Raw genomic sequence first — 26,252 nt, 5'->3', positions numbered from 1 at the left:
TAAAGAAAAGGGAGAATTTACCATAATGGAGCATAGAGCTCAATTAAGCAACATATATAGAACAATAGGAATAGAGAAGAATAAAAAAATAGCATACAGGAGAAACCCTACTGTATTTCAGTTGCTACAGAACAACAAAGCGCCCATAGACAGAATAAAAATTCCAGGGGTTTACAGAATACCAGTGCAGGATAAAAGATGGAATACAAAGCTGTATTATATAGGGGCCACAAAGAGATCGCTGACAGTAAGGATAAAGGAACATAAAAGAAATGTAAGATGCAGGCAACCAGTTATGGCGTTAGCCAACTATGTGATAGCGGATCCGGACGAGGTGTCTATCAACTGAGACGATGCGAAAATTGTACAGAAAGTGGCAAATATAAGGCAACTCAAATATACGGAGGCATGGTGTATTGGCAAGTACAATGAAAAAGGGCAAAGAATTAATTTTAAAGAATCGTATCGAATCCCTTCCGCTTGGAGAGCAGCCGGTATGCAGCTGTGAAAGAATGATCTGAGATTGCGCAGCCGGAAAGTTTAAAAGCATTCTAAATTGTAAAGAGTTTTTTGAACGTATTTTTCGAAATAACGGTTTTTTGTCAATCATGAAGAGGGTAAGTAAAGCTAACTGAAAACATTAGAGTAAAGAATTAATTTTACTGCAGAGTAAAGATTGTTTGAAGTAGTAAATAAATAAATTTTAAAGATCTCTTAGGCAAATGCAAACAAATGAAAATATCAGATTTTATATTAAAAAAGTAGATATACATCAAGATATTGCTGATACTTCAGATTAAGGTCAATAGGAAAGCTCAGAAAATAACGATATTTTGCCAAAAAGAAACCATTCCCATATCTAATGGTATTTAGCAGCAAAAGAATGAATTAATATTAATGTCAAATACTTTTGATTGTAATTATTAGTTATTGATTGCTTTAATAACATATTTCTCTTAATTATGAAAAAGAGTAGTATGCTTTTGCTAACTTTCAGAATCTAACCCTATGTTTTGTACTAGTCTTTTGTTCCATATAGCATGGATTTGCACAATGGCACTTTTTTGGAACCTAACTACCATGTTATACAGAGGATATATGTAATACAGGCATCCCTTGATTAATGCAGTTAATTAATCCCTCAATGTTACCGCACGTATCAAAATCATATCAATCAAATACAGTGGTACCTTGGTACTCAACTGAACAAATTTTCAGTTAATAATAAATATTTTTATTTTTAATAAATGAAAAAAGCAAATTCACTAACACCTTATTTGCTGAAAAAAATATCTATGTTAAGTAAAGACAACTGTTAAAAGCTGTGTTAATTAAAACTTCTACTGCATGTGAAAGGAACTGCACAATTAATCTTGCACATTAATCAATCCCACATTAAGCAAAGGATAAGAATATTAAGATAAAAAAAGAGGGGAAATCCTTTCTATTAGGTGTGTGATTACTAAAAAAATAAATTAACTTTTTATTATAAATATAATTTTTACAAAGATTAGAAATTATTAAATTCTTACCTGACATATTTTTTCCCATATCTCATCACAACCAGCTTTTTCTTGGAAGCTTAAAGCTAAATCATAATTATCTCCTTCAGACCAAACAATTAATGTTTCCTAGTAAAATAAAAATAAGTATTTCATTACTAAATAATTTACTTTTAAAAAACAAGATCTCTTAAAGATTTAAATTATTTTAAATCTAAATGCATTTTGTATGTACAAATCATCTTAAAAAATTGTACTCAACAACTCTAATAAAACTTTTCAAAGTTTTAAGTCTTATTAACAAATAACTAATCTTATGGAAATATTTTGAAATGCCAATTTTTGGCATTTCAAAATATGTCCATAAGATTAGTTATTAGTTAAAAATAATTCAGTATAAAATGACTTTTTCAAATTAAAATATATCAAGATTTGCACTTTTTGAACATTGAAAGTTTAGATGTTACAAATTAGATTACATCTAGGGCCTTTAATTTTTATTTGGCTGGTAGCATATAAAGTTTAAATCATTATTTTAAATTAATCTTTTTTATGTAAATATATAGCTTGTCTAAAAATATTTCATCCTCCTCTAAAAATGTAATAAGAACAACAAATAAAAAGCAACTCTATTTTTCTATACTATTAATATAAAATCATAAAACTTTTTCCAGCGATGGATATAATGCAGACTACATTTTGCTTATATACACATATACAGGGTTATTCAAAAGTCACAGAAATTTAAAAAAATTAATAACTCAGAAACTATTTTCAGTAAGATGATGCAGTTTTCATAGAAATGCTTAGAAAAAAGTGGGATTTGTTTAGGTGTAATAAAACTTTTAGGTCCAAAATAGTTAATTTTTTTCCCATAGATGGCACTGTAAGAAACTGAAAGTATTTGCAAATTTGTTAAAATAAGAATAAAAAATAAAATGTTCTTAGTGTAAGCTCTAGTAACACAAATTATGTAATCTGATCAAGCCCCATCTATGGCAAAAAATGTAACTATTTTGGTACTAAAATTTTTATTACACATAAAAAAATCCCACTTCTTTCCAAGCATTTCTGTAAAAACTGCATCATCTTACTGTAAATAGTTTGTGAGTTATTAAGTTTTTAAAATTTCTGTGACTTTTGAATCACCCTGTACATATATACTCCTGTATTAATTAATAGAACAACAGAATTAGTACTAAATTTTATTTGAATAGGTCTTTCCATTAAAACTTAATGCCCTGAAATTCCAGTTTACTACATGAATGGCATTATTTTGTTTATTCAATCAATTATAATTATTCAGAATAATTTACTTCTAAATTTCTAATATTAATCTTAAAATTTTAATATAATTTAGTGCCCTTACATTTTTATTACTTTTCTCAACTTTGACAGATATGACAAAAAAATTATTAAAAAATTTTATCTATTGCTTCACATTTGATGAAACTGTTAAAATACTATCTACGTGTACATTGCAAAGTTTCATTAGAATTTTTTACTAGTCTATTTCAAGCTAAATTACTACATATAAAATACATTAAAAAAACTGAATATTTAATTTTATTTCAGTTCTCAGTATGGGTGCAAATTAAATATATAGATAAAAGAAAACATTTTATTTTATTGTTGAAACGATGTTTTTAAACAAAACACAGATATATTACAAAACTTGTTTCAAAATGATAGATTTACAGCAAAAAACTGAATATTGAACAAAACAAATTAATAATTAAATTACTTTTGTTTTTCAATGATATTTTTTAACTTTTTTCAAAACACAGAACACTTTAACTCTTGTAAATTTCCAATTATTATTAAATAAAATGCAAATTTTTGCAAGTAAATGTACTCATTAATACAAAATATTCTGGGGAGACTATCCGATTTTCTTTTGAACAATTGGTTTGAATTGCTGTTTTTTTTTCTTTCTAGGTAAGTCTAGTTTATAATTATGTCCCAGGCTCGGAAGAGGAAGACCTTTTCTCCAACCGTTCCTGAAAGATCAACAGCTAGGTTTAGGGGTGAGACTTCTTCTGGTGAAGAGGATATTGCGAATTTATTACAGGACTCAAATTTTGATGTGGCAGAGGGAGTTAGGCTTTTATTGCGATTGCATGTTTCGCTGAACGGTAAGGTTGATGAATTTATCAGAAGACTGGATCATCTGACAGAGTGGCTTCAGAATGTAGATGAGGCGTTGATTGACTTCGAGATGAGGTTGGGGGAGGTTGAGTCAAAGGTTGGAGGGGAGGTAACTGGTGTTGGGCATTCGTTGGATATGGATAAAATTTTCACGAAATTTTCTTTTTTTGAGAGAGAACTGGATGTTATGGATAATCAGAGAAGGATGAACAATGTTGTTATCCACGGATTGGAAGAGAGGAAAGAGGAGACTTCTTTGGAAATATTTGACACTGTTAATTCTTTTGCGGTTAATACATTAAATTTATCCTCGCTGCATATTGTAAACGCGTATCGGGTTGGGAAGAGAGTTGGAGATAAACCCAGACCAGTGATTTGCCAATTTGGGTCTTTTAGTGATAAATTGAGGTTTAAAAAGACTGTATTTGAGAATCGGAATCTTAATGTTTCTGTGTATGATGATTTTTCTAAACGTTTGCGAGATATCAGATACAACCTAAGGGTATTTGGGAAGAAAAAAAGGGAAGAAGGAGCAAGAAGTGTTCGGTTAAGTTATGATAAGTTACTGGTAGATGGAGTTCGGTATAAAGTCGATGAAGTATCAGCTAAGGTGGTGCCGATCTCATAGCAACCAGTAATGTCTTCTGTGTTTTCTATTATGGCGTGGAATTGTGCTGGGATTGGTAATAAACCGCGGTCTTTTTGGAGTTATTTATTGAAGTATGATGTGGTCTTTTTATCGGAAACTTGGTTTATTAAGGGTGGGAGCAGATGCTATTGGGAGGAATTAAGAGAATATCATTGTATTGTTGGTGATGCTTTGAGGGCTCACAGTAGGGGTAGACCTATGGCTGGTTGGTTGCTTTGCATTAAATCATCTTTGAAATTTAATATTATTTATAGGGATAGTTACATTGTATTGATTAATATTCTGCTACCATTAGGAGAGTTTAATATTGGTTTTGTTTATATGCAGGAACAAAGGTGGCAAGAAATTTTTGATGTACTGTCCAGGTTTGAGGTCGACGAATCGAATTGGATTTGGTTGGGTGATTTTAATGCACGGACTGGGAACGATAATGTGATTTCGACAAATATATGTGATAGTAGTGGTATTGCTGTTAATAAGAGAAGTAGAGCCTCCAAAGATGTAAATATGAATGTGAGAGGACTGAAAGTTCTTGAGTATTGTGCAGATAATGATCTAATAATCTTAAATGGTCGTGCTTCTGGTGATGAAGCGGGAGAGTTTACTTTTGTTTCCAACCGAGGGTCCTCAGTAATTGATTTGGGAATGGTTACTCCTTCTGTGTGGAACTGTATTAAATGTTTTAGAGTAGAGAGTTGTTTTTGGTCCGATCACTGCCCGATAGTACTTTATTTGGAAGATCGTGCCATAGATTCTTTGGGCGGTTCTGGTACTTGTTACCAGAGGATTTTCTGGGACAGTGGTCAGCTGGAGTCGTTGTCCGCTGATTTGTGGCGTTGCTTGGAGCAGACTCCCAATTTATCTTTGTTGGAGCTAAGTAAGGTGATATTGGATTTTGCCAAAGTGAAAGGATTGACTCAAAGGAAAAAGACTATGGTTGGAATTAATGATTGGTTTGACTTGGATTGTCGATTAATGGTTAGAGCCAGAAATAGAGCTTGGTTAGAGTTCAAGAAAAATGGTTTGCCGGCTCAGAGGAGAGTTTTTGTGTTATACCGAAGTTTGGTAAAAAAATTATGTTTAGCAAAGAAGAAAGAATTTTGTAAAAGGTTACAAAATGTTAAAAATTTTTATAAAAATAATAGATTATTTTGGAATTTATGTAAAGCAAGGGGAAATTATGCTAAGGTTAATATTAGTTTATTTGATTGGTTCAGTTATTTTTTCTCCCTTTATGGCTCTGAAAGTCCATATGATGTTGATTTAGTGGTTTTTAATGATTGTGTGACTTGGTCAAACGAAATATTGGATTCTTACATCTCGGAGGAGGAATTTAGAGTCGTTTTAAGTAAGTCGACTGTTGGCGGTGCTCCGGGAATAGATGGTATTCCTACTGAATTTTGGAAAATTGATAGTGTTTTTCTCTGTTTATTAGATAATTTTAATAAGGTTCTGAGAACTGGTGTTATTCCAGATGAATGGAAGAGTTCTTTATTGGTTCCGGTGCCTAAGGGTGGCTCAAGGTCGGTGCTTACTAATTACAGAGGTATTTCGTTGTTGTGCTGCGTCTCTAAGATTTTTTGTAGAGTTTTGTATTACAGGTTAATAAGTTGGTTGAATTTGAGAGATATTCTGTCAGAGAGTCAGGCTGGTTTCCGTGCAGGTTACTCTACTGTTGATAATATTTTTATTCTGTATACTGTTATCTCTAAGACACTAAGTAGGAAACGGCGTAAGGTTTATGCTTTTTTTATAGATTTAGCATCAGCATTTGATTCTGTTGATAGGGATTTATTATGGAGGAAATTATTAAAGTTTGGATTAAGCTTTAAGTTTGTATCTTTATTGGCAGAGTTATATAGTGGTTCGAATGTTAGGATTAAATGGAGGAATTTTTGTTCTCAGCCTTTCTTTTCTGATAAGGGTGTTAAACAGGGTTGTATCTTAAGCCCTATTCTTTTTAGTTTATTTTTAAATGATTTATTAAATTGTATTGATGATTCCGGCGGAGATGGTATAGTTGTCGGTGGGGTGTCTGTTAAAGTATTAGCGTATGCGGATGATGTGGTAATTGTGGCGGATTCTCCGAGGTCATTACAGAGGTCGATTGACCTTCTGGATAATTATTTAAGCGATAATAGTTTACAATTGAATCTTGCTAAATCAAAAATTGTGGTCTTTCGAAATGGTGGTAAGGCTTCTAAGGCTGACAAATGGTGGTTTCGAGGTGTTCCAATTTCGGTTGTATCTCAATATAAGTATTTAGGTGTAATTTTTAAAAGTAATGGTTATTTTAATACTCATGTGAGGTCTTGTCAAGTTAATGCTGAGATAAAAATGGACAAAGTTATTCATATGTGTCAGTCTGCTAAGTTGTGTAATTTGAAGGATCGGTTAAGGTTATTTAATGCCGTGGTGGGCTCATCTCTCCTTTATGCTTCGGAGGTGTGGGGGTTTCAGGCGGAGAGTTTGGATACGGTATTAACTACTTTTGTTAAGAGAATGTACGGGCTTCCAAGGTGTACTCCTAGTTATCTAGTGTCTATGGAATGTTCATTGATTCCTTTGTCTTGTTTGATCCTGAACAAATCTGTTAATTGGATTTTTAGAACGTTGAGTTTAAATGAAGAACGCCTTAGTAAGATTTGTTTGCGTTATGTTGTGAAACATGTTCAGTTGCCTTTGTCGAAGTATTGGTGGGCTAGTTGTTCAAGGAACGGAATCGATTTTGATAATCTGTTACAAGATTTTAATAGTGTTTATTTACTAAAGTTAAATAATTTTGATAATTATATTTTGAAGTTGAATCATGGCATATTATTAAGTTCTTATTGTGAATGGTATAAGAGTTTGAATAAACCTTTTTTTGATTGTTCTATTTATAATAGTAATTTTTCTTCTAATGTTATGGCCGTATTAATGCAAATAAGATGTAATTCATTAAGTTTTTTATGTAATTACAGAAGGGACATTTGCATATGTGGTGTGGCGGACTTACCATTGGATGCATTTCATATTATTGCTGTTTGTTCTCTTTTGTCAAAATTACGTGAGGAGACTTTTGGGGTTCCCAATTTTTCATTTAATCAGTTTAAAAAAGTTATTTCTGATTTTGATTTATTCTTTAAGGTATTTATTTTCATAAAGAGGGTTAAATTGATTATTTCATAATGTTTATTGTATATTTGATTTTCGATTTCTTTTTCATTGTTTTTTTTAGGCTTAAAGCGAAAGCTGTGCTTATTTATGTAAATTACGTTTTGGGGCGTGGTCTGCCTACTATTTAATCTGTGGCTGCTTGGACTGCTTGGGAGACTATCCGATTTTCTTTTGAACAATTGGTTTGAATTGCTGTTTTTTTTTTCTTTCTAGGTAAGTTTTAGCTCTGTTGGTTGTTAATTTCTTTCGGATAGTTCTCCCAAGTAGTTCTTTAAGTTTTATTTTCTGATTTGGATTTAGTTTATAAATTTTGCAATTATAATTTTAAATTATTAATGTTATTACAATTGATGAATATATCTGTGAAATATGTTTTGTTATTTTATAAGATTATGTATACTTTGTTTTGTTCTATCCCCGCATCAGGGTCTTTGTACCAGAATGCTTAAAATAAATAAATAAATAAACTAAATACAAAATATTCTAAATGCTTTTACTCAACATTTCCTTAATTAAATCTTCTTGTGTTAATTGATAATGTTAACTATAATTCTTAAATATTTTTCCTAATAAATAAAAGTGTAAGTGAAAAAGTAATATAAATAATTATTAAGTTAAAAACAAAAGAGTGATAAATGTCAGTAACAAGCAAGTAAATATATCTATTTATGTATTAATCTTAACAAAATAAATTTATTTACCATAATTTCATGCTGAAAACCTGCAGTGGCATATATTCTACAGAAAATTGCACGAATAAAAATGAAATCTTCTTATAACCCATCCCACCATCAGAGGTCACACTGCATAATGTCAAAATTGCCACTTGGTGATATTTTTATTAAAGTGGCGATAAAAATCCTAGTCTGCTTATTTCCACATTTAGCGTGAAATTAAATTACAAAGCACAATTCAAGAAAAACAGCAAAATGTCCAGCTCCTGTGCACCACACACCCAGAAGTCACATTATTTCAATTTAAAAGTTTCAGGGGAACTTTTGAATTGAAATAACGTGACTTATGGTTTGCATTGAAAGTTCATGTAAATGTAATTGGGACCTTCTACCCCTAAGCTTTCCATATCTGGTCATGAATTTCATCTATCTAATTCCATTCTTGAGATTAAGGAAGTATGGATGGACAGACAACAACAGTAGGAAATTATAGATCTACAATTTTTTTCAAATTGCAGCCCAATAATATGGGTAATGATACAATAAAATAATAGGTTGATGTTACCTTAGGTGCCAAGATGGTGCCACTTCTGGTAATCTCAAAACAGAGTCATGCGCGGTACTGATGATAGAGGGAGCTATCTCATAATAGTGTGATGAATTATGAAAGTACATTCAACATGATGTAAAATGTGATTGTGAATGAATGTGCAAATTTGTAAGATTTGACGCTGTAGATCAAAGTTTATTCTGGAAATATGCAAATTAACCTGTAGGTAGATGATACTGACAGTGTTGCTTTGGATGTGTAGTGGAATTTTTTTTTTACAATATTTTTTTCAAAAACAGTTAAATAGGTAAATATATTTTTCTTAAACGATAGTATTTAAGAATTTTATTTAAATATCATCAAAATTTGATGTTATTTTTTAATTTTTTGCTAATAATGTGACAATGAGTTTTGTAGAATTAAGTTCTGATGCAATTTTGGTTAGGTTGTACCAACCCGTAAATTCTATCAGCTAATTGAAAATGAACTTTTGAAATTAGGTTTGGAATATGATTAATATGATATTGATATTGCCTTTAAATTTGATTGAAAATTAAGAATACAACGAACTCAGTCAGTGTGATACTCGTGCACTACTACATGTAAATTATATTTTTGAAATGACAGAAAATCTTGTTTTCTAAGATGTAGTAAATATGGCAATAAGTATTCGACCTATGTAAGAACATTTAAAAGTAAATTTGGCAATATATCTTGTGTTGGTCTTTTGACGTTCATTTGGCCTTCTATTTGTCTGGAATGTATGGCAATTGGCACTATCTGACTCATACTTCTGCTTGTTTATGTATAAAGAAAACCTGGAGAAAGATACCAAATTTCTGCAATTCAATTGACTACCAATTGATATAACCAGGGACTGGAAAAACACCAAAATGGCTTCAACCAGAATCTGTTCTGTCTGCACCAGTGTCAAATTTTAAAAATAAGGAAGCACTGAAAACAGAGAAGAAAAAGGAAAAGGCAACAACCAACTCGAATACAAAGACAAAGGGAAAAAAAATGTCTACGAGTGTAGCAGAATCGACAAGATTAGGGAAGAAAAGACCTGCAACAAGTGCTGAAGAATTGACAAAATCAGGAAAAAAAATGTAGGTTCGAACAAAAAAAAAAAAAATCATTAATATGAGTAAATTTTTATTTATTTTACTATGGTAGTTTATTACGGTTTGGGAGTCATGTTATTTCTGATCAAACTATCTCTTACTGTGCAGTCTCCCGACTAATCCAATACAGCAACCAAAAGCGCTGCCATCTTGGCACCTAACGTAACATTAACCAAATAATAATATAATTATGTTACACATAAAAAAAAAAAAAAAAAAAAAACAAAACTGAACTAAGATTCCAAAGGTCTGAACTTTCATTCGGTAGCTCCACTGCCTAGCATCTTATTCATTCTGCTATCGCTGCTCAGACACATGAAATTTCCAGACCTATAAGCAAAACGTCAATTTTTACACGCCAAATGTTTGTAAATGCTTGAGAAGTGGATCCCAATATTTAGACAAGGAACTGTTTGTATTTAAGACTACATGCTCACCAAGTTTTGTTTGAATTGGAGACCCGAACGTCTATCCCACTCCTGTATGTGACAGTTTAAATGTTAAATATCTACATACAATCATGGAACACCGGGGATGTAAACCACACTTTCGGGAACCTCTTGCCGGTGTTGGACACAAAACGAAAAATCGTCGTTAACGTTTAAATGTTTTGCTTTCCAGAGGCCAAACTAATTAGGCCATCAACAGCTGCATTAATTAGTAAATAAAACTGTTGGCAATAAAATGTTAAAACTGGCAAAATGGTAGCAATATTTTTAAATTTTCCAGAGCAACCCATGCACCATATATCCAGTACTTCTAGCATGCCATTGAAAGCAAGATAATTATCAGTATGCAGTACAGAAGTTTTCATCTCAAGCATCAAAATATTGCTTTTTCTGTTTCATTTCTGTTAACAAATCATTGTAGATATACATAAAAAACCAAGCCCATATATTCTATAATAATCAGATTAATTTCTAGATTATCTGGATTATAATTTGTCTAACAATTAATAATTAATATAAAATAATTTTTTCTAAAGGTAGACCGTTAGACTACTATCTTATACTAATAATTAACTAATAATTACAATAATTTTTTAATTAAATTTAATAATTTACTTGAAGCTTCCTGTCCTTTAAATGTTGTGTTTCTAAATCATTGTAGTACATTGATAATTGAAGGACAAGAATGCACTTCATAAATTTATTCATTTTATTAATTAATAATTGAATTCAATTCAAAATAACAACTAACAAAATCAAAACTAAAGATGACATTACTTTTACATCTTATTTTTAAACACTTTAAATACTGAAAAATTTATCCCAATACTAACTTGCTACCTCCCATAATTTGATTGCAGGTGTTTATGAACTGCCCAAATATATAAATTAAGTATAAAAATAAATAAATACAATTTATTATGTTTTTTTATGTCTAGTTTCCTTTGTCCAGTAATAATAATAATAACTTGAAAAAAATTAGAGAAAATTTTATTATTGATATTAAAATTATATTTAGTACTTATCAGTTAATCCCCATTGTCACATCATGTTGCCTGTAATTCAAGTAATAATAAGTAAATGTTTTAAAGTAACAATAATTTCAAAAAGTAATTAATGAAATTGAGGCCGAAGTTTTAAACTCAAAAATGTATATGTTGGACGTTCAGCGCTGCTTTCCTGTAAGCCTAGAAGTTTGACAATGGCATTTGGAATGTCGAGCATGATTCCACTGACTTTCCAAACGCCATTGTGAAAAGGCCTAAAACCACAGGAAAAAAAAAAAAAAATGCCATTGTCAAACTTCTAGGCTTACAGGAAAGTGGCGCTGAATGTCTGACATACACGTTTTCGTGTTTAAAACTTTGGTCTCAACCTCGCTATTAATTGTAATTAGTGATGATACAATACTAAATTCTGTGAATATAATCCAATATCAATACTTGCTTCAACCCATTCTCTAGAGTTATCAATAATAAATGAAAGCCTGAATGCTCATTTATTTAGAGAATATCTACTTTGTTCACTAACCATTTAAATTCAAATATAAAGAAATAAAAGTTTACAAATTGAGAATTACAAGCTCCTTTTAGATCCAAGCAAAAGACAACTGTAATAGTTATTTGCCTAAGCCTAAACCAATCCTGATTTTAGGAAAGCATTCAAACAAACCTGAAATAATTTGTAATAGTAAAGAAAAATTGCCAGAATGAAAAACTGTCATCAAATTGCCAACTGGCTGGTTCAGGCTCCCCATGGATCTCCTGCAAAGGTCTGTCCATGGGACAGAACAAATTGGTGTTTGCCAAAATCAACAGTAACTGTACATTATATGGTCATCATTCTCTTCAAGCAAATCACATGTGGAGAGGATGCTCTGTCTACTGCAGTTAGGTTTATAGCACAGTATGTCTATCACCATGTTAGAATGCCTGCCATGAAGGACAATATAAATAATGTACATAAAAAAAGTATCAGACAAAATGATTGAATATTGAGAACATTCTAATACAGCAATATATATTATATATATATATATATATATACACTAGCAGATAAGCTTGGCATTGCTTGGGCAAAAGTAACAATTGCAAAGATTGAGATTATTATATTAGATTATAGCATATCTTACCCGTTTTCACCGGATACAAGAATTAGGTCCCCCCTCTTCCAAGACTAATTAGAGAATTTTTAGATGGGTCTAAAAATATGTTTGATTTCCCGTAAAATGCAAAAAAACCACATCTAAAATAGTACAATAGAAGCCAAGTTCTTCAGGGTAATCCTTAATCCTCTTCCTCTCACCCATGGGGGAATTTCCAAAAATCCCTTCTTAGGGTACACATGCAAATGCACACTAACTGTGTACCAAATTTCAACTTTCAACTCCTAACCATTTGGGCTCTGCGCTTATTATCATCATCATCAACCCATCTCGATTATATTATAAGATATAAGTATATATTTTTTAAAACTCTTTCTGTCCTGTGAGCACTAAGAGATTCTTTTTTAGCAAGCCCATTATGGGTTTGGCCAGGCCCATAATAGGGCGGCTGAGTGGTAAAGGACAGGGGCCAACATATCCGGTCAGATCACCTTCGAAAAATTCCTGTAAATGTTTTGACCTGTTTGGATTCAATCCAGAAGTTCTAGACCGGAGCAGTAGGCTGCCACCTTGACCACTCTGCCATCTACAACAATATATTGGGGTACTGATTTCATCTCTAATTGTAATACTTCAGCAAACTTCTTTTCCTCTTTAAACAAAAAAATTAATTATGCAATGTATAAGTTTAACTAATAAGCATATTATTTTTTCTTTAATTTAATAAAACTTTAATTATTTTTTGCTTCTTGTATTAAAATGCAATTAAGATGGAAATTCATTTTCAAGTATTCATCAAAAAATTAAATTTGAATCCATTAAATTAGGTCAAGGTTATAAATATATTGGGAAGTATACCATAGTTAAATACTTTGTGTCATTTCTTGCAAACATACAAATAGATAATCACCAATCTGGTGGGTCAGTTGCCTGCCACCAATCAGTTATATAGTGTGAATCAACTTTAATTCATAACTGAAATTTAAAATCAGCATATAACCTGCCTCACTGGAAACCTTCCAAACTATGTTTCAAACACAGATAACCTACAGGTTGTCTGCATGAAATTAAAATAAATATGCATGTTCTCAATACTTACTTGCTGTTTTTGATAAGCAGTATCAGGTTGAATTTTCGATTCTAAAAGCAGAGAACCTAAATAAAATAAAATAGAAACATTTTAGAAAAACAAATTAATCATTATTTAATGAACATTTCATTTAAAGACTATAATTGAAACTGTTTCCTGCCACTTGTATAAATAATAATAAAGATGTTTTCACATAATAAAGCTTTTTAATATAAGAAATGTAAGAGAAATGGAAAAATAGTCTCAAATAAAGACAGATTCTGCCATTATTTTTAAATTTAGTTAAGTTAATGTGTATGTAAAAAAACTAATAATAAGATTTATTATTAGTTTTTTTGCATACAAATCAACTTAATTAAATTTAATATTTCACATTACATATCAAATACTAAAAACTAAATATTATTATTATTAGTTTTTAATATTTTCAAAAAACCTATTAATTCTAGAGTTCCTTTTTTCTTATTTTACACAGTGTTATAAATATTATGAGTGATTATAGAAATCATTTAGATAATTTTCAAAATCAAATATATATCCATTTGAAAAAATAATTCAAAGTCTTTTATTTCATAATGCACCAAAATTTAGCATATGTGCTCCATTTATCATATACATAGCTTCATCTTATACCTATGATTTCAAGACACTCCAATGGTTATAAGACTAAACTAAAAACAAATAATAAGTGCAAGTTTATCATTCAGAATAGATTTAATTCAACTTCTTAAGATTATGACCAAAAAGAAAGTAATGACAAAGATAATAAAAAGTAGAACCATAAATACTTAATATGATGATATTTATGAACATATGTAATAAGGTCCAAAAGTTCTAATAACGAACCTGAATAAAAAATAAGTGTCAAATAAATAAAAGACGTACATTATTTTTCAATATAGCTTTCTTTTATATTATAATATATTTTTCATAATGGGGAATTAACAAATTTATACCATTATTAAAGTACTTTTTTGTCTGTGCTCAAAATGTTCAAAAACTACAACATTGACATCTTCATTGCTGTTAAACTTTTGTCGGCAAAGATCAGATTTCAATTTTGAGAACAAATAGTAGTCACTCGAGGTCCGATCAGGACTGTATGATGAATAAAAAAGTTACGTGAAGGCATGTTCTTTAATGGCAGTTTTCACATGAAATGCAGTATGAATGAGTGCATTGTCATGCAGGAGTCACACACCTTTTGAAAGTTTACTCCTCTTTTTATATTTTATGGAATTCCTGGAGTTTTACCATTAGATTGGCATAATACTTTATTCAGCATTCACCATAGAATTTCTTTAGTTGAAGTTAATGAATAACATGCCACCACAATCCTAGAAAATTGTCACCATAACCTTCTTTTTTAACTGCAACACTTTCAGCTTCTTTGGAGGAGATTCCCATGTACAGTGCTGATTCCCATGTACAGTCCCATTCCATCAATTCTCTTTTGGACAGAGGATCATAGTATAGAATCATGGTCTCATCCCCAGTGATGAGGGACTGCAGAACTCCAAAAATTGTCAAGTGCAGTTGACTCACTGCTGCTTATGAATTATGGAAAGAATTTTGGGCACCAACATGCACTGATCTTGTTCATGAAGAATTCTAAGAACCATCGTTTTCAACAAGTTCAATCTTGCAAAAATTTCTTTCATCTTCAGACACTGATTGGAAAGCACTTCATCCTCGAACAAGTGTGATGCTTTCTTCAGTAACTGCTGTGGCCAGACAGCCACTGCATGGGTTGTCGTAGAGAAACTCTTCCAAATTTCAAAAGTTTTGCCCATTGTTTTACCATCACATGCAATAGAGAAGCATAACCACACACATTATGAAAATGTTAGTGATCTTCCAATAGTGTCCAACCTGTTTTTGTCAAGAACTTCATCACTGTACAATACTCAAAATTCAACAGTGTATACAGGTTAAGCCATGTTATCTGACATGCAAGAATGAGAATATAAAAATGCAACCAAGGGCACTAGTATCTCAAATGTTAAGCTCCGCAATACTGCCATTCACATTTTTCTGCACATGTACAAAGTAGGTCAGGCCGAGAACTTTTAGACCTTACTACATACTGTATATGAAAGGAGAAATCATAGATAAGAAATTAAGCTAAATTTTTGAATTAACATGAAAAACAAAATAACAGCAATAAATTGTGGAGAAAACTCTAAATAACAGAAGTCTACTATTAATAAATATGTATATTTCTCAAAAAATTAAAATATAGACTAAACTGTTTACAAATACAACATGGAAAGCTTAAAACTGACAAAATAGAATGTAAGAGATTCCGATTTTTATTTCATCTTTAAAAATGAATTATTTCATACAGATAGTTCACTAAATCTATACAATAAAGCTATAGCTATTTCATTTTCATAAATCTTAATTTCAATTACATTATGTCCATTTAGTTTTAACTACCTTAATAATTTTGTTTTATAGTTATTCCTGTTTCCACAATAACAATTCTTATGATTTTATCATATTAATGTAATGTTTTATTTTTTTTCTTTTTAAGTTCCAGATAATAAGTAAATGGTTAAATATATACAAATCTTTAAATATCCATTTTTCACTCCAATTGAAGCATATGAAATTTTTTCCTGTACATATCAAAATTATATTAAGTTCATGTCAAATATTCTGTGACAAGTAACAATCAATTTCGGCAATTCATATGCCAAACAGAATTGAGTAGTCACACAATTGTATACCTCACTCTTCGGAAAACTCAACGTGAAGAAATCAAGAAATTTAGATCCAAAGCTTATGATGGTTTTTGAATTTTATTGATTGATGTACTGTTTAGCTTTCCAATATCATCATCTGACTAGATATATAATGACATACTAGCTTAGTGAAAAACATAATATTTAGTCATTAAAGACACATTGTAATTATAATTCCAGCATGTTTTTTCAATGCAAATACTTAACAGGAGTTAATACAATTGAAATAAACATGAAAACACAAATGGTACTTCAAGCATTTTTGAGTATAATCTCATCATCATCATAATATTCAATAACATTGAAAACATATAGAGATTTTTCATATTTGTCATTTCCAGGGATATGGAGTTTTGGTGTTTTAGTCGAAGTTGTCAAAAATCCCCCGATTGACTCCTTTTTACTTTCCCAACTTATGTATATTAAAAACAAAAAAGTATTTTACATGCCACATTTGACCCTCTGAGTGTTTTGCAAATCTATATATACATTTGGAGAACTCTCAAACCCAAAAAATGTCAAATAAATGGAAAAATTTGCATGCATGTGTATGTTAGTGTCGAATTTGTTATTTTCTTTATTCTGTTCTCAAATATTAAACAACTAGCAGATAGGCCCGGCGTTACTCGGGCAAATGTAACGATAGCAAAGATTAAAATTATTACGTTATAGTCACAGAAGAAAAAGAGTAATTTCATCAACAAACTAAATATTTCTAAAGAAAAGTCGAATTTGAAAATCGAATATTCTAATATTGTTCGGTTTTCACGACGTGTTCCGATTAAAAATGAATAACGAACCTACTGGAACTGGTATAATAAAGAGAAAATAACACCTTTCTTAAATTCCAGCAAAAGTTTAACTATATAAAAACGTTTTCAACTGATTTCATCAGTCTTCTTCAGTTACTCGAACAAAAAAACAAAAAGAACGAACCAAATTCAAATTTACAAAATCACGAGAATGGAAAGAATTCTCGTGATTGCGCAGACTATGCAAAAACGATGTACCGAAAAAACGGTAAAAAATGCAGATTCTTGACAAACTATATAATATCACAATCCTACGTTATCCAATGAACGATTTCCAAGCAGACGATAGCCCATCTGCGTCCCTGTGGTTGATGCAATGGGATGTTAATTGTGCCCTATATATTTCTAATTTCTCCAAGTGTCTAACGGCCTGTTTAGATCTAGTGGCTTTTATGATGGAAGCACTATCCCAGTGTACCGTGATCTCCTGTTGCTTAGCAAATGCTGCTAGGACTGTGCTGTCAACTGTCCTCTTAACCGATTGCTTATGCTTTTTTATTCTTTGCTGTAAACCGCGCAAGGTGGCCCCAATGTACAATAGATCGGATTTAAAACGTTGGTCCCTGATTGGAATTGAGTACACTCCTGTTAGCTCATTTGGTTTCTCTTTCCTCTTATCATTCCTTAACAGACGGTATACTGTCGGGTTGCGTATATATTATGCGTAAGTTCCTTTCTTTGGACACCTTCTTAACAATACTTTTAATTAACGGAATATAGTCCATGACCACTGTTTTTTTCTGTTCAGTTCTGTGTTGTTGATGTTTACGTTTCTGTATATCCGTAATTAGACGGTTCACTACTCTTCTCTGATACCCAAACTGTGTTGCTACGTCTTCTTACGTACTCCAACTCCCTGTACGTGTCGCAAATATTTGAGCAATGTGTGTAAGCTCGTTGTATCCATGCTCGTAAAGCCGCTAATTTAAACTGTTCAGGATCCACGGAGTTTCTGGGTATGATGCTAGGTTGATATACTGGTTTCCTGAAGATATTCGTCTGTATTTCCCCATCCTTACATGTGATCGTCAAGTCCAAGAAGTTAACCCTAAAGTCACTCTCTTGGTCCAACTCCAAAGTGAGTCCGTAGGGGTTGCTGTTGATTGCATCAAGAAAGCGACGGGTATTGCGATCATTATGCCATATGATGAATATGTCATCAACATATCTGGTATAGAAAACTATGTCTTCTTGGAATGAAGGTAATATATTGCATTCTAGGTTTCGTAGGACCAATTCACAGAGCATCGCTGATATGGGACTACCCATCGGGACTCCCCTTCCCTGCATGTATGTTTTCTCTTGAAATTCAAAGAAAGAAGAATGACAGATGAGATCAGCTAATTCCAAAATTTGCCTTTTGTATTTGAATGAATTCACGATGTTGTTAAACAAGAAGTCCCTTAAGGCGCAGAAGCACGGAGGGAGTTTTATCGAGGGATACAAGGCCTTAAAGTCCATAACCGTCATGTGTTCCGTGTCCTTAAGCATAATTTCATTCATTCTATGTACAAGTTGCAAGGAGTCTTTGATGCAATAAGGGTAATCCTGGATCTTATCCCGAATAAATCTGACAAGCTGTTTTTCTAGTGCAATTAGAGGTTTGCCAAGTCTCCGTTAGCACGCCTTTTGCATTTGGACAATATCGTTATGAAGGCACCAAGACCAGCAAAGATCTTTGCATTTGGCAAGACGCACAAACCAGGCTATCAGATAAGACCCATCGTGGAAAAATGTAATGCACCCACGTTCGCACTAGAAAAACAGCTTGTCAGATTTATTCGGGATAAGATCCAGGATTACCCTTATTGCATCAAAGACTCCTTGCAACTTGTACATAGAATGAATGAAATTATGCTTAAGGACACGGAACACATGACGGTTATGGACTTTAAGGCCTTGTATCCCTCGATAAAACTCCCTCCGTGCTTCTGCGCCTTAAGGGACTTCTTGTTTAACAACATCGTGAATTCATTCAAATACAAAAGGCAAATTTTGGAATTAGCTGATCTCATCTGTCATTCTTCTTTCTTTGAATTTCAAGAGAAAACATACATGCAGGGAAGGGGAGTCCCGATGGGTAGTCCCATATCAGCGATGCTCTGTGAATTGGTCCTACGAAACCTAGAATGCAATATATTACCTTCATTCCAAGAAGACATAGTTTTCTATACCAGATATGTTGATGACATATTCATCATATGGCATAATGATCGCAATACCCGTCGCTTTCTTGATGCAATCAACAGCAACCCCTACGGACTCACTTTGGAGTGTGGACCAAGAGAGTGACTTTAGGGTTAACTTCTTGGACTTGACGATCACATGTAAGGATGGGGAAATACAGACGAATATCTTCAGGAAACCAGTATATCAACCTAGCATCATACCCAGAAACTCCGTGGATCCTGAACAGTTTAAATTAGCGGCTTTACGAGCATGGATACAACGAGCTTACACACATTGCTCAAATATTTGCGACACGTACAGGGAGTTGGAGTACGTAAGAAGCGTAGCAACACAGTTTGGGTATCAGAGAAGAGTAGTGAACCGTCTAATTACGGATATACAGAAACGTAAACATCAACAACACAGAACTGAACAGAAAAAAACAGTGGTCATGGACTATATTCCGTTAATTAAAAGTATTGTTAAGAAGGTGTCCAAAGAAAGGAACTTACGCATAATATATACGCAACCCGACAGTATACCGTCTGTTAAGGAATGATAAGAGGAAAGAGAAACCAAATGAGCTAACAGGAGTGTACTCAATTCCAATCAGGGACCAACGTTTTAAATCCGATCTATTGTACATTGGGGCCACCTTGCGCGGTTTACAGCAAAGAATAAAAAAGCATAAGCAATCGGTTAAGAGGACAGTTGACAGCACAGTCCTAGCAGCATTTGCTAAGCAACAGGAGATCACGGTACACTGGGATAGTGCTTCCATCATAAAAGCCACTAGATCTAAACAGGCCGTTAGACACTTGGAGAAATTAGAAATATATAGGGCACAATTAACATCCCATTGCATCAACCACAGGGACGCAGATGGGCTATCGTCTGCTTGGAAATCGTTCATTGGATAACGTAGGATTGTGATATTATATAGTTTGTCAAGAATCTGCATTTTTTACCGTTTTTTCGGTACATCGTTTTTGCATAGTCTGCGCAATCACGAGAATTCTTTCCATTCTCGTGATTTTGTAAATTTGAATTTGGTTCGTTCTTTTTGTTTTTTTGTTCGAGTAACTGAAGAAGACTGATGAAATCAGTTGAAAACGTTTTTATATAGTTAAACTTTTGCTGGAATTTAAGAAAGGTGTTGTTTTCTCTTTAGTGTTCTGATTATATCGTTCGATTTTCATCGAATGTTCTAAAGAAGAAAAGTCAAGAAAAACTGAACTAATCTGTTTAAATTTGAAAGTTGAATATGTTCCTACATATTACTCTTTTTTTTTTTTCCTCTAGCGCCTGTGAATCTTGCACGTCGCTTTCTCTTGTTCTCCATTGTTACTTAACACTTCCATTGTTGATGGAAGTGTTAAGCCTTAATCCTGTCCCACTTCCCGTGGGGAGGAATTTCGAAAAATCCCCTCTTAGTGAACGTTTTCGTGACGTACCGTAACTATGTACCAAATTTCAACTTTCAACTCCTAACTGTTTGGACACGTCTCGATAATGTATATAGAAGCTTTAATCCTGTCCCTCCCCCCGTGGAGAGGAATTTTCGAAAAATCCCTTCTTAGTGTGCATTTTCGTGACGTACCCTAACTGTGTACCAAATTTCAACTTTGAACTCCTATCCGTTTGGGCTCTGCGCTGATTATTATTATGTTGGGTTAAGTGAGAGATACTCGGTTAACACCGGTGGTTGTGTACTATGCCGGACCAAAGTCAAGGCATAGTAACCAAAACAGAAATTAAAGAAGTGTATCAGTGTGTGTGTCTGTATTCAGGAATTTTCTCACAATATGACATGTATTCAATATAGTGGCCTTCTGTAGTGTGATGTATGTGTTTCTATTCAATTCTAATGTGCCCAGGCTTTTGTGTAGTGTGTGTGGTATGACACCTGTAGAGGAGAGAACAACAGGTACAATAAGCACCCTATCCATCCTCCACAGATGCCTTATTTCCTGGGCGAGTTCTGTGTACTTGCTAATTTTTTCAGTGCATGCGTTTTGTATATTGTGAGTGTTTGGAATGGATATGTCTATAATGTATGTGATTTTATTGTGTTTGTCAATGAGTGTGATGTCTGGTCTGTTGTGGTAAATTGTTTTATCTGTGATTATGGCTCTGTCGTAGTACATTTTGTGCGTGTTGTTTTCCAATACTGTCTGTGGAATGTATTTGTAGTATGGTTCGTGGATGTCTACTAATTTGTGTTTCTTTGCAAGCTCTTGGTGTATTATATTTGCTACTTGGTTATGTCTGTGTAAATAATCTGTCTGTGCCAAGAGCTTGCAACCAGAGGTGATGTGTTGTATAGTTTCTGACATGATGTGACATTTTCTGCATGTGTCATTTGTGAGTGTTGTATCTTTGAGTATGTGTTTTCTGTAGTTTTTAGTATGTATGACCTGATCCTGTATGGCAATCATGAATCCTTCCGTCTCCCCAAAGAGGCATCCCCGAGCTAACCAGCTGTTTGACGCAGTTTTGTCAACAAAATCCTGGGCCAGATCGTAAGGATGCCTGCCATGGAGTGCCTTTCGAGCCCACGATTGCTTAATGGTGTCTATGCTTTTTATATGTTGCGTTGTGTCCATATGATGTGAGTGTAAGTTTAATGGTGTGTTATTTGAGTCTGCTAGAGTTACTGCTTTATGTAATTGTGATGTTTCTTGTTTTTTGTAGAAAAACTCTCGCAGTGACTGTATTTGTTTGTAGTGAAGGTTAACTATGTCAATCAGGCCACGTCCGCCATCTTTACGTGGAAGGGTTAATCTTTCTGTGGCAGATTTAGGATGATGTTGTTTATGCTTAGTAAGTGTAGTTCTTGTTTTCCTTTGGAGTTGCTCGAGATCTGTGTGAGTCCAATGTATAACTCCAAAAGAATATGTGAGTACTGGGATGACATATGTGTTTATTGCTTTAACTGTGTGTTTTGCATTTAACTGTGTTCTGAGAATAGCATTTAACCTACTTTGGTATTCTTTAATCAATCTTTGCTTTATTTGTGCATGTTCTGTTAGTTTGGCCTGTTGGAATCCTAAATACTTGTAGAGCTCACCCTCTTCCATGGATTCAATAATGTCTCCATTTCCAAGTGCAAAATCTTCTTTCTTCAGGATTCCTTTTTCTATGTGAACTGTTTTGCATTTATCTAGGCCAAATTCCATTTGTATGTCCTTGGTGTATGAATGTGTGATTTGTAGGAGTTGATGAAGTTGTTTTTGTGTGGATGCATAAAGTTTTATCTCATCCATGTACATGAGATGTGACAGTGTATACTGTGTTGTTTTTTATGCTTGATATTGTAACCATATTGCCTGTTGTTTAACAAGTTGGATAATGGATTCAAGGCTAGGCAGAACCAGAGAGGACTCAAGGAATCTCCTTGAAAAATTCCTCGCCTAATAAAAATTTGGTTTGTTTGTATGGAAGTGTTACTAACCCTCAGATGTAGTGTTGTTCTCCAGTGCTGCATAGTGTTTTGAAAGAATGCAATGAGTGATGGATGTATTTTGTACATGTGTAGGATATGTAGCAGCCAACTGTGTGGAACACTGTCGAATGCTTTTCTGTAGTCTATATATGCCATGTGTATGTTTCTGTGTTGTCTGTGTGCTTGCCGTAGAATGACTGAATCTATGAGTAACTGTTCTTTGCATCCCCTGTGGTTTCTACGACAACCTTTTTGTTGTTCTGTTAGAATGTCGTGTTCTTCAACATGTTTGTATATTTTGTTTGCAATACAGGATGTCAATAATTTGTACAGTGTTGGAAGACATGTAATTGGTCTGTATTGTGTGGGGTCTGTGGTATTGTTGTTTTTAGGTTTCATGTAGGTGATGCCCTGAGTAAGAAAATTTGGCATGTCTTGTGGATTGATGATGATGTGTGTTAGGTGTTTAGCTAGTTCCTGGTGCAGTGATGTGAACTTTTTGTACCAGAAATTGTGAATGTTGTCTACACCAGGTGTCTTCCAGTTGTGTGTTCTGTTAACAGTGTATTGGAAATCATGTATGTTTATTTTATTATTATGTTGGGTTAAGTTAGATATACTCGGTTAACACCGGTGGCTGTGTACTATGCCGGACCAAAGTCAAGGCATAGTAACCAAAACAGAAATTAAAGAAGTGTATCAGTGTGTGTGTCTGTATTCAGGAATTTTCTCACAATATGACATGTATTCAATATAGTGGCCTTCTGTAGAGTGATGTATGTGTTTCTATTCAATTCTAATGTGCCCAGGCTTTTGTGTAGTGTGTGTGGTATCACACCTGTAGAGGAGAGAACAACAGGTACAATAAGCACCCCATCCATCCTCCACAGATGCCTTATTTCCTGGGCGAGTTCTGTGTACTTGCTAATTTTTTCAGTGCATGCGTTTTGTATATTGTGAGTGTTTGGAATGGATATGTCTATAATGTATGTGATTTTATTGTGTTTGTCAATGAGTGTGATGTCTGGTCTGTTGTGGTAAATTGTTTTATCTGTGATTATGGCTCTGTCGTAGTACATTTTGTGCGTGTTATTTTCCAATACTGTCTGTGGAATGTATTTGTAGTATGGTTCGTGGATGTCTACTAATTTGTGTTTCTTTGCAAGCTCTTGGTGTATTATATTTGCTACTTGGTTATGCCTGTGTAAATAATCTGTCTGTGCCAAGAGCTTGCAACCAGAGGTGATGTGTTGTATAGTTTCTGGCATGATGTGACATTTTCTGCATGTGTCATTTGTGAGTGTTTGCAACTCTTGATGTATGTGTTTTCTGTAGTTTTTAGTATGTATTAGTCTGTTATTATTATTATTATTATTATTATTATCAACTCGTTTCGATTATATATATAGATATCTCAGAATAAGTAAAGTTTAAAAAAAAACAAAATTTGGCACAGTAGCATGTATAAAAAGCATTAATGCCATTAAATTTTGATTCTTAATTAAAAATCAACAGAGTAGAGACATAAAAATTTTATAATAATAATAATATCAAGATAGGTTAATAATAATAAGCTCGGAGTTCAAACGGTTAGGAGTTGAAAGTTGAAATTTGGTACACAGGATACATCATAAGAATGTACACTAAGAAGGGATTTTTTGAATTCCTCTCGCAGGGGGAGAGGGAGAGGGTTAAGGATTACCCTGAAGAACTTGGCTTCTACTCTACTATTTTAAATGTGGTTTTTTTGCATTTTTGCGAAAAATCAAACATACTTTTAGACTTATCTAAAAATTCTCTAATTAGTCTCACAAGGGGAGGGCACGACCTGGGAAATTCACTTTGGGATGAGACTTGGTATATAGGTAGTATTCCTTTAGAATGTTCAATCCTCAAAACAAGAAAGTGCAATGGCCAGCCAATTTTAAGAAAAAGGCCTTTAAAAATTTGAGCTCAGCTTATGTACTAATAAGTTTCGCTAGGTCGGCAGCTGCCGAGCAGCTCAGTCGACATCGTTCTTGACTACCGCCAAGTCGTTCAGGGTTCAAACCTCGGTCTCAATTAGTATTTTTTTTTCTTTCTAAAAATTTTTTTAAATAAGTATTTTGAATATATATAAATATTTAAATTTTATTATAATAAATAATTTCATTTAAAAAAAATGTTTAACACATATTACATGTCATTTTAATTATTATAATACAAAATAATAAATTATAATAGTTATAAATAATTAGTTATGAAACAACAGTTTTCATTTATTATTCTATTGTATCAAATTTTTCGAAGGTTACTACTCTTATTAATTCTCACCACTTAAAAATAAAAAGTATAAAACATGTCTTTAATATTCATCCTTTACTTCCATTTTAACAAAAATAAACAACTGAAATGTTCACAATTCTGAACAGTATTATATGAATGAGATCCAATTTAACACTTCAGTGTAAAAATTATCACATTAGACTGACATTTTCAACAGCAAAACAAGATTTTTCTCAAGGTCATAAAAATGTGCATGGACTTATGGACTGATCTAATATTTGGAGTGTCAGTTTACTTTTGGATTTCGAAGAGATCATAGTGTTCCGTAATATATCACACCATAATACAAATAGTTTCAATATTTTACAGTAAAATGTCTGTGAATGAAGATACTATCAGTTTACCAACAGTTGATGATGATGATTATTAATACACTTATTAATTATTTTGTATTATTATAATTAAAATGACATGTAATATGTGTTAAACATTTTTTTTAAATGAAATTATTTATTATAATAAAATTTTAATATTTATATATATTCAAAATACTTATTTTAAAAAATGTTTAGAAAGAAAAAAAAATACTAATCGAGACCGAGATTTGAACCCTGAACGACTTGGCGGTAGTCAAGAACGATGTCGACTGAGCTGCTTGGCAGCTGCCGACCTAGCGAAACTTATTAGTACATAAGCCGAGCTCAAATTTTTAAAGGCCTTTTTCTTAAAATTGGCTGGCCATTGCACTTTCTTGTTTTGAGGATTGAACATCCTAAAAGAGTACTACCTATATACCAAGTCTCATCTCAAAGTGAATTTCCCAGGTCGTGCCCTCCCCTTGTCAGAAGAAGGGGGACCTAATTCTTGCACCCAGTGAAAATGGGTAAGATGGGCTTTAATCTAATAATCTTAATCTTAGTTATCGTTAGTTTTTGCCCAAGCAATATCTGGCTCATCTGCTAGTTTTATTTTTATATATAAAACTCGTCTCTACCCTCAAAATTAAGCTTGAGTTCTAATATGAGCATGGAGTATAGGAGTAGATTAGGAGCATGATAAACAACTTATCGCATGCATACTCCTAACAAATAACTGCACGTAACATATTTAATACACAGGTAGCACCCAATGGAACCCAAGACCACAATAATAAATAATTATGCATGGTGGTGGAATATAACCAATGTCTGAGCTCCATCTACAAAGAAATTGCTGCCTGTATGAGCAGAAAGATTGCCTTTAGGAGATCCAACACGGTACATGGGCTATTGTGTAATGGCAAAGACAGGACCGACAAAAGTTGGGCACTGGGCATATACATAGTTCCCCTCAGAGACAACAGATTTCAAAGGGATTTAGTATACA

At 32.9% G+C, this 26,252-nt stretch overlaps 1 protein-coding gene across 3 annotated transcripts in view; it reads right to left on the bottom strand.

The window, feature by feature from the left end:
- Nucleotides 1-26,252, bottom strand: part of flfl (serine/threonine-protein phosphatase 4 regulatory subunit 3 flfl) — a 136,460-nt gene that overhangs the window by 61,989 nt on the left and 48,219 nt on the right. For all 3 annotated transcript variants that reach the window (XM_067265975.1, XM_067265969.1, XM_067265980.1), the window contains 2 exons: nucleotides 13,459-13,514; nucleotides 1,533-1,631 (listed from right to left, as the gene is read on the bottom strand). In XM_067265975.1, the coding sequence (XP_067122076.1) occupies nucleotides 1,533-1,631; nucleotides 13,459-13,514 (155 nt within the window). The remainder of the gene's footprint in view (nucleotides 1-1,532; nucleotides 1,632-13,458; nucleotides 13,515-26,252) is intronic.

The sequence above is a fragment of the Centruroides vittatus genome, unplaced genomic scaffold (assembly GCF_030686945.1).
Source record: "Centruroides vittatus isolate TY-2023 unplaced genomic scaffold, ASM3068694v2 contig_1051, whole genome shotgun sequence".
NCBI lineage: Eukaryota > Metazoa > Arthropoda > Arachnida > Scorpiones > Buthidae > Centruroides > Centruroides vittatus.
This window is presented reverse-complemented; position numbering and strand designations above follow the sequence as displayed.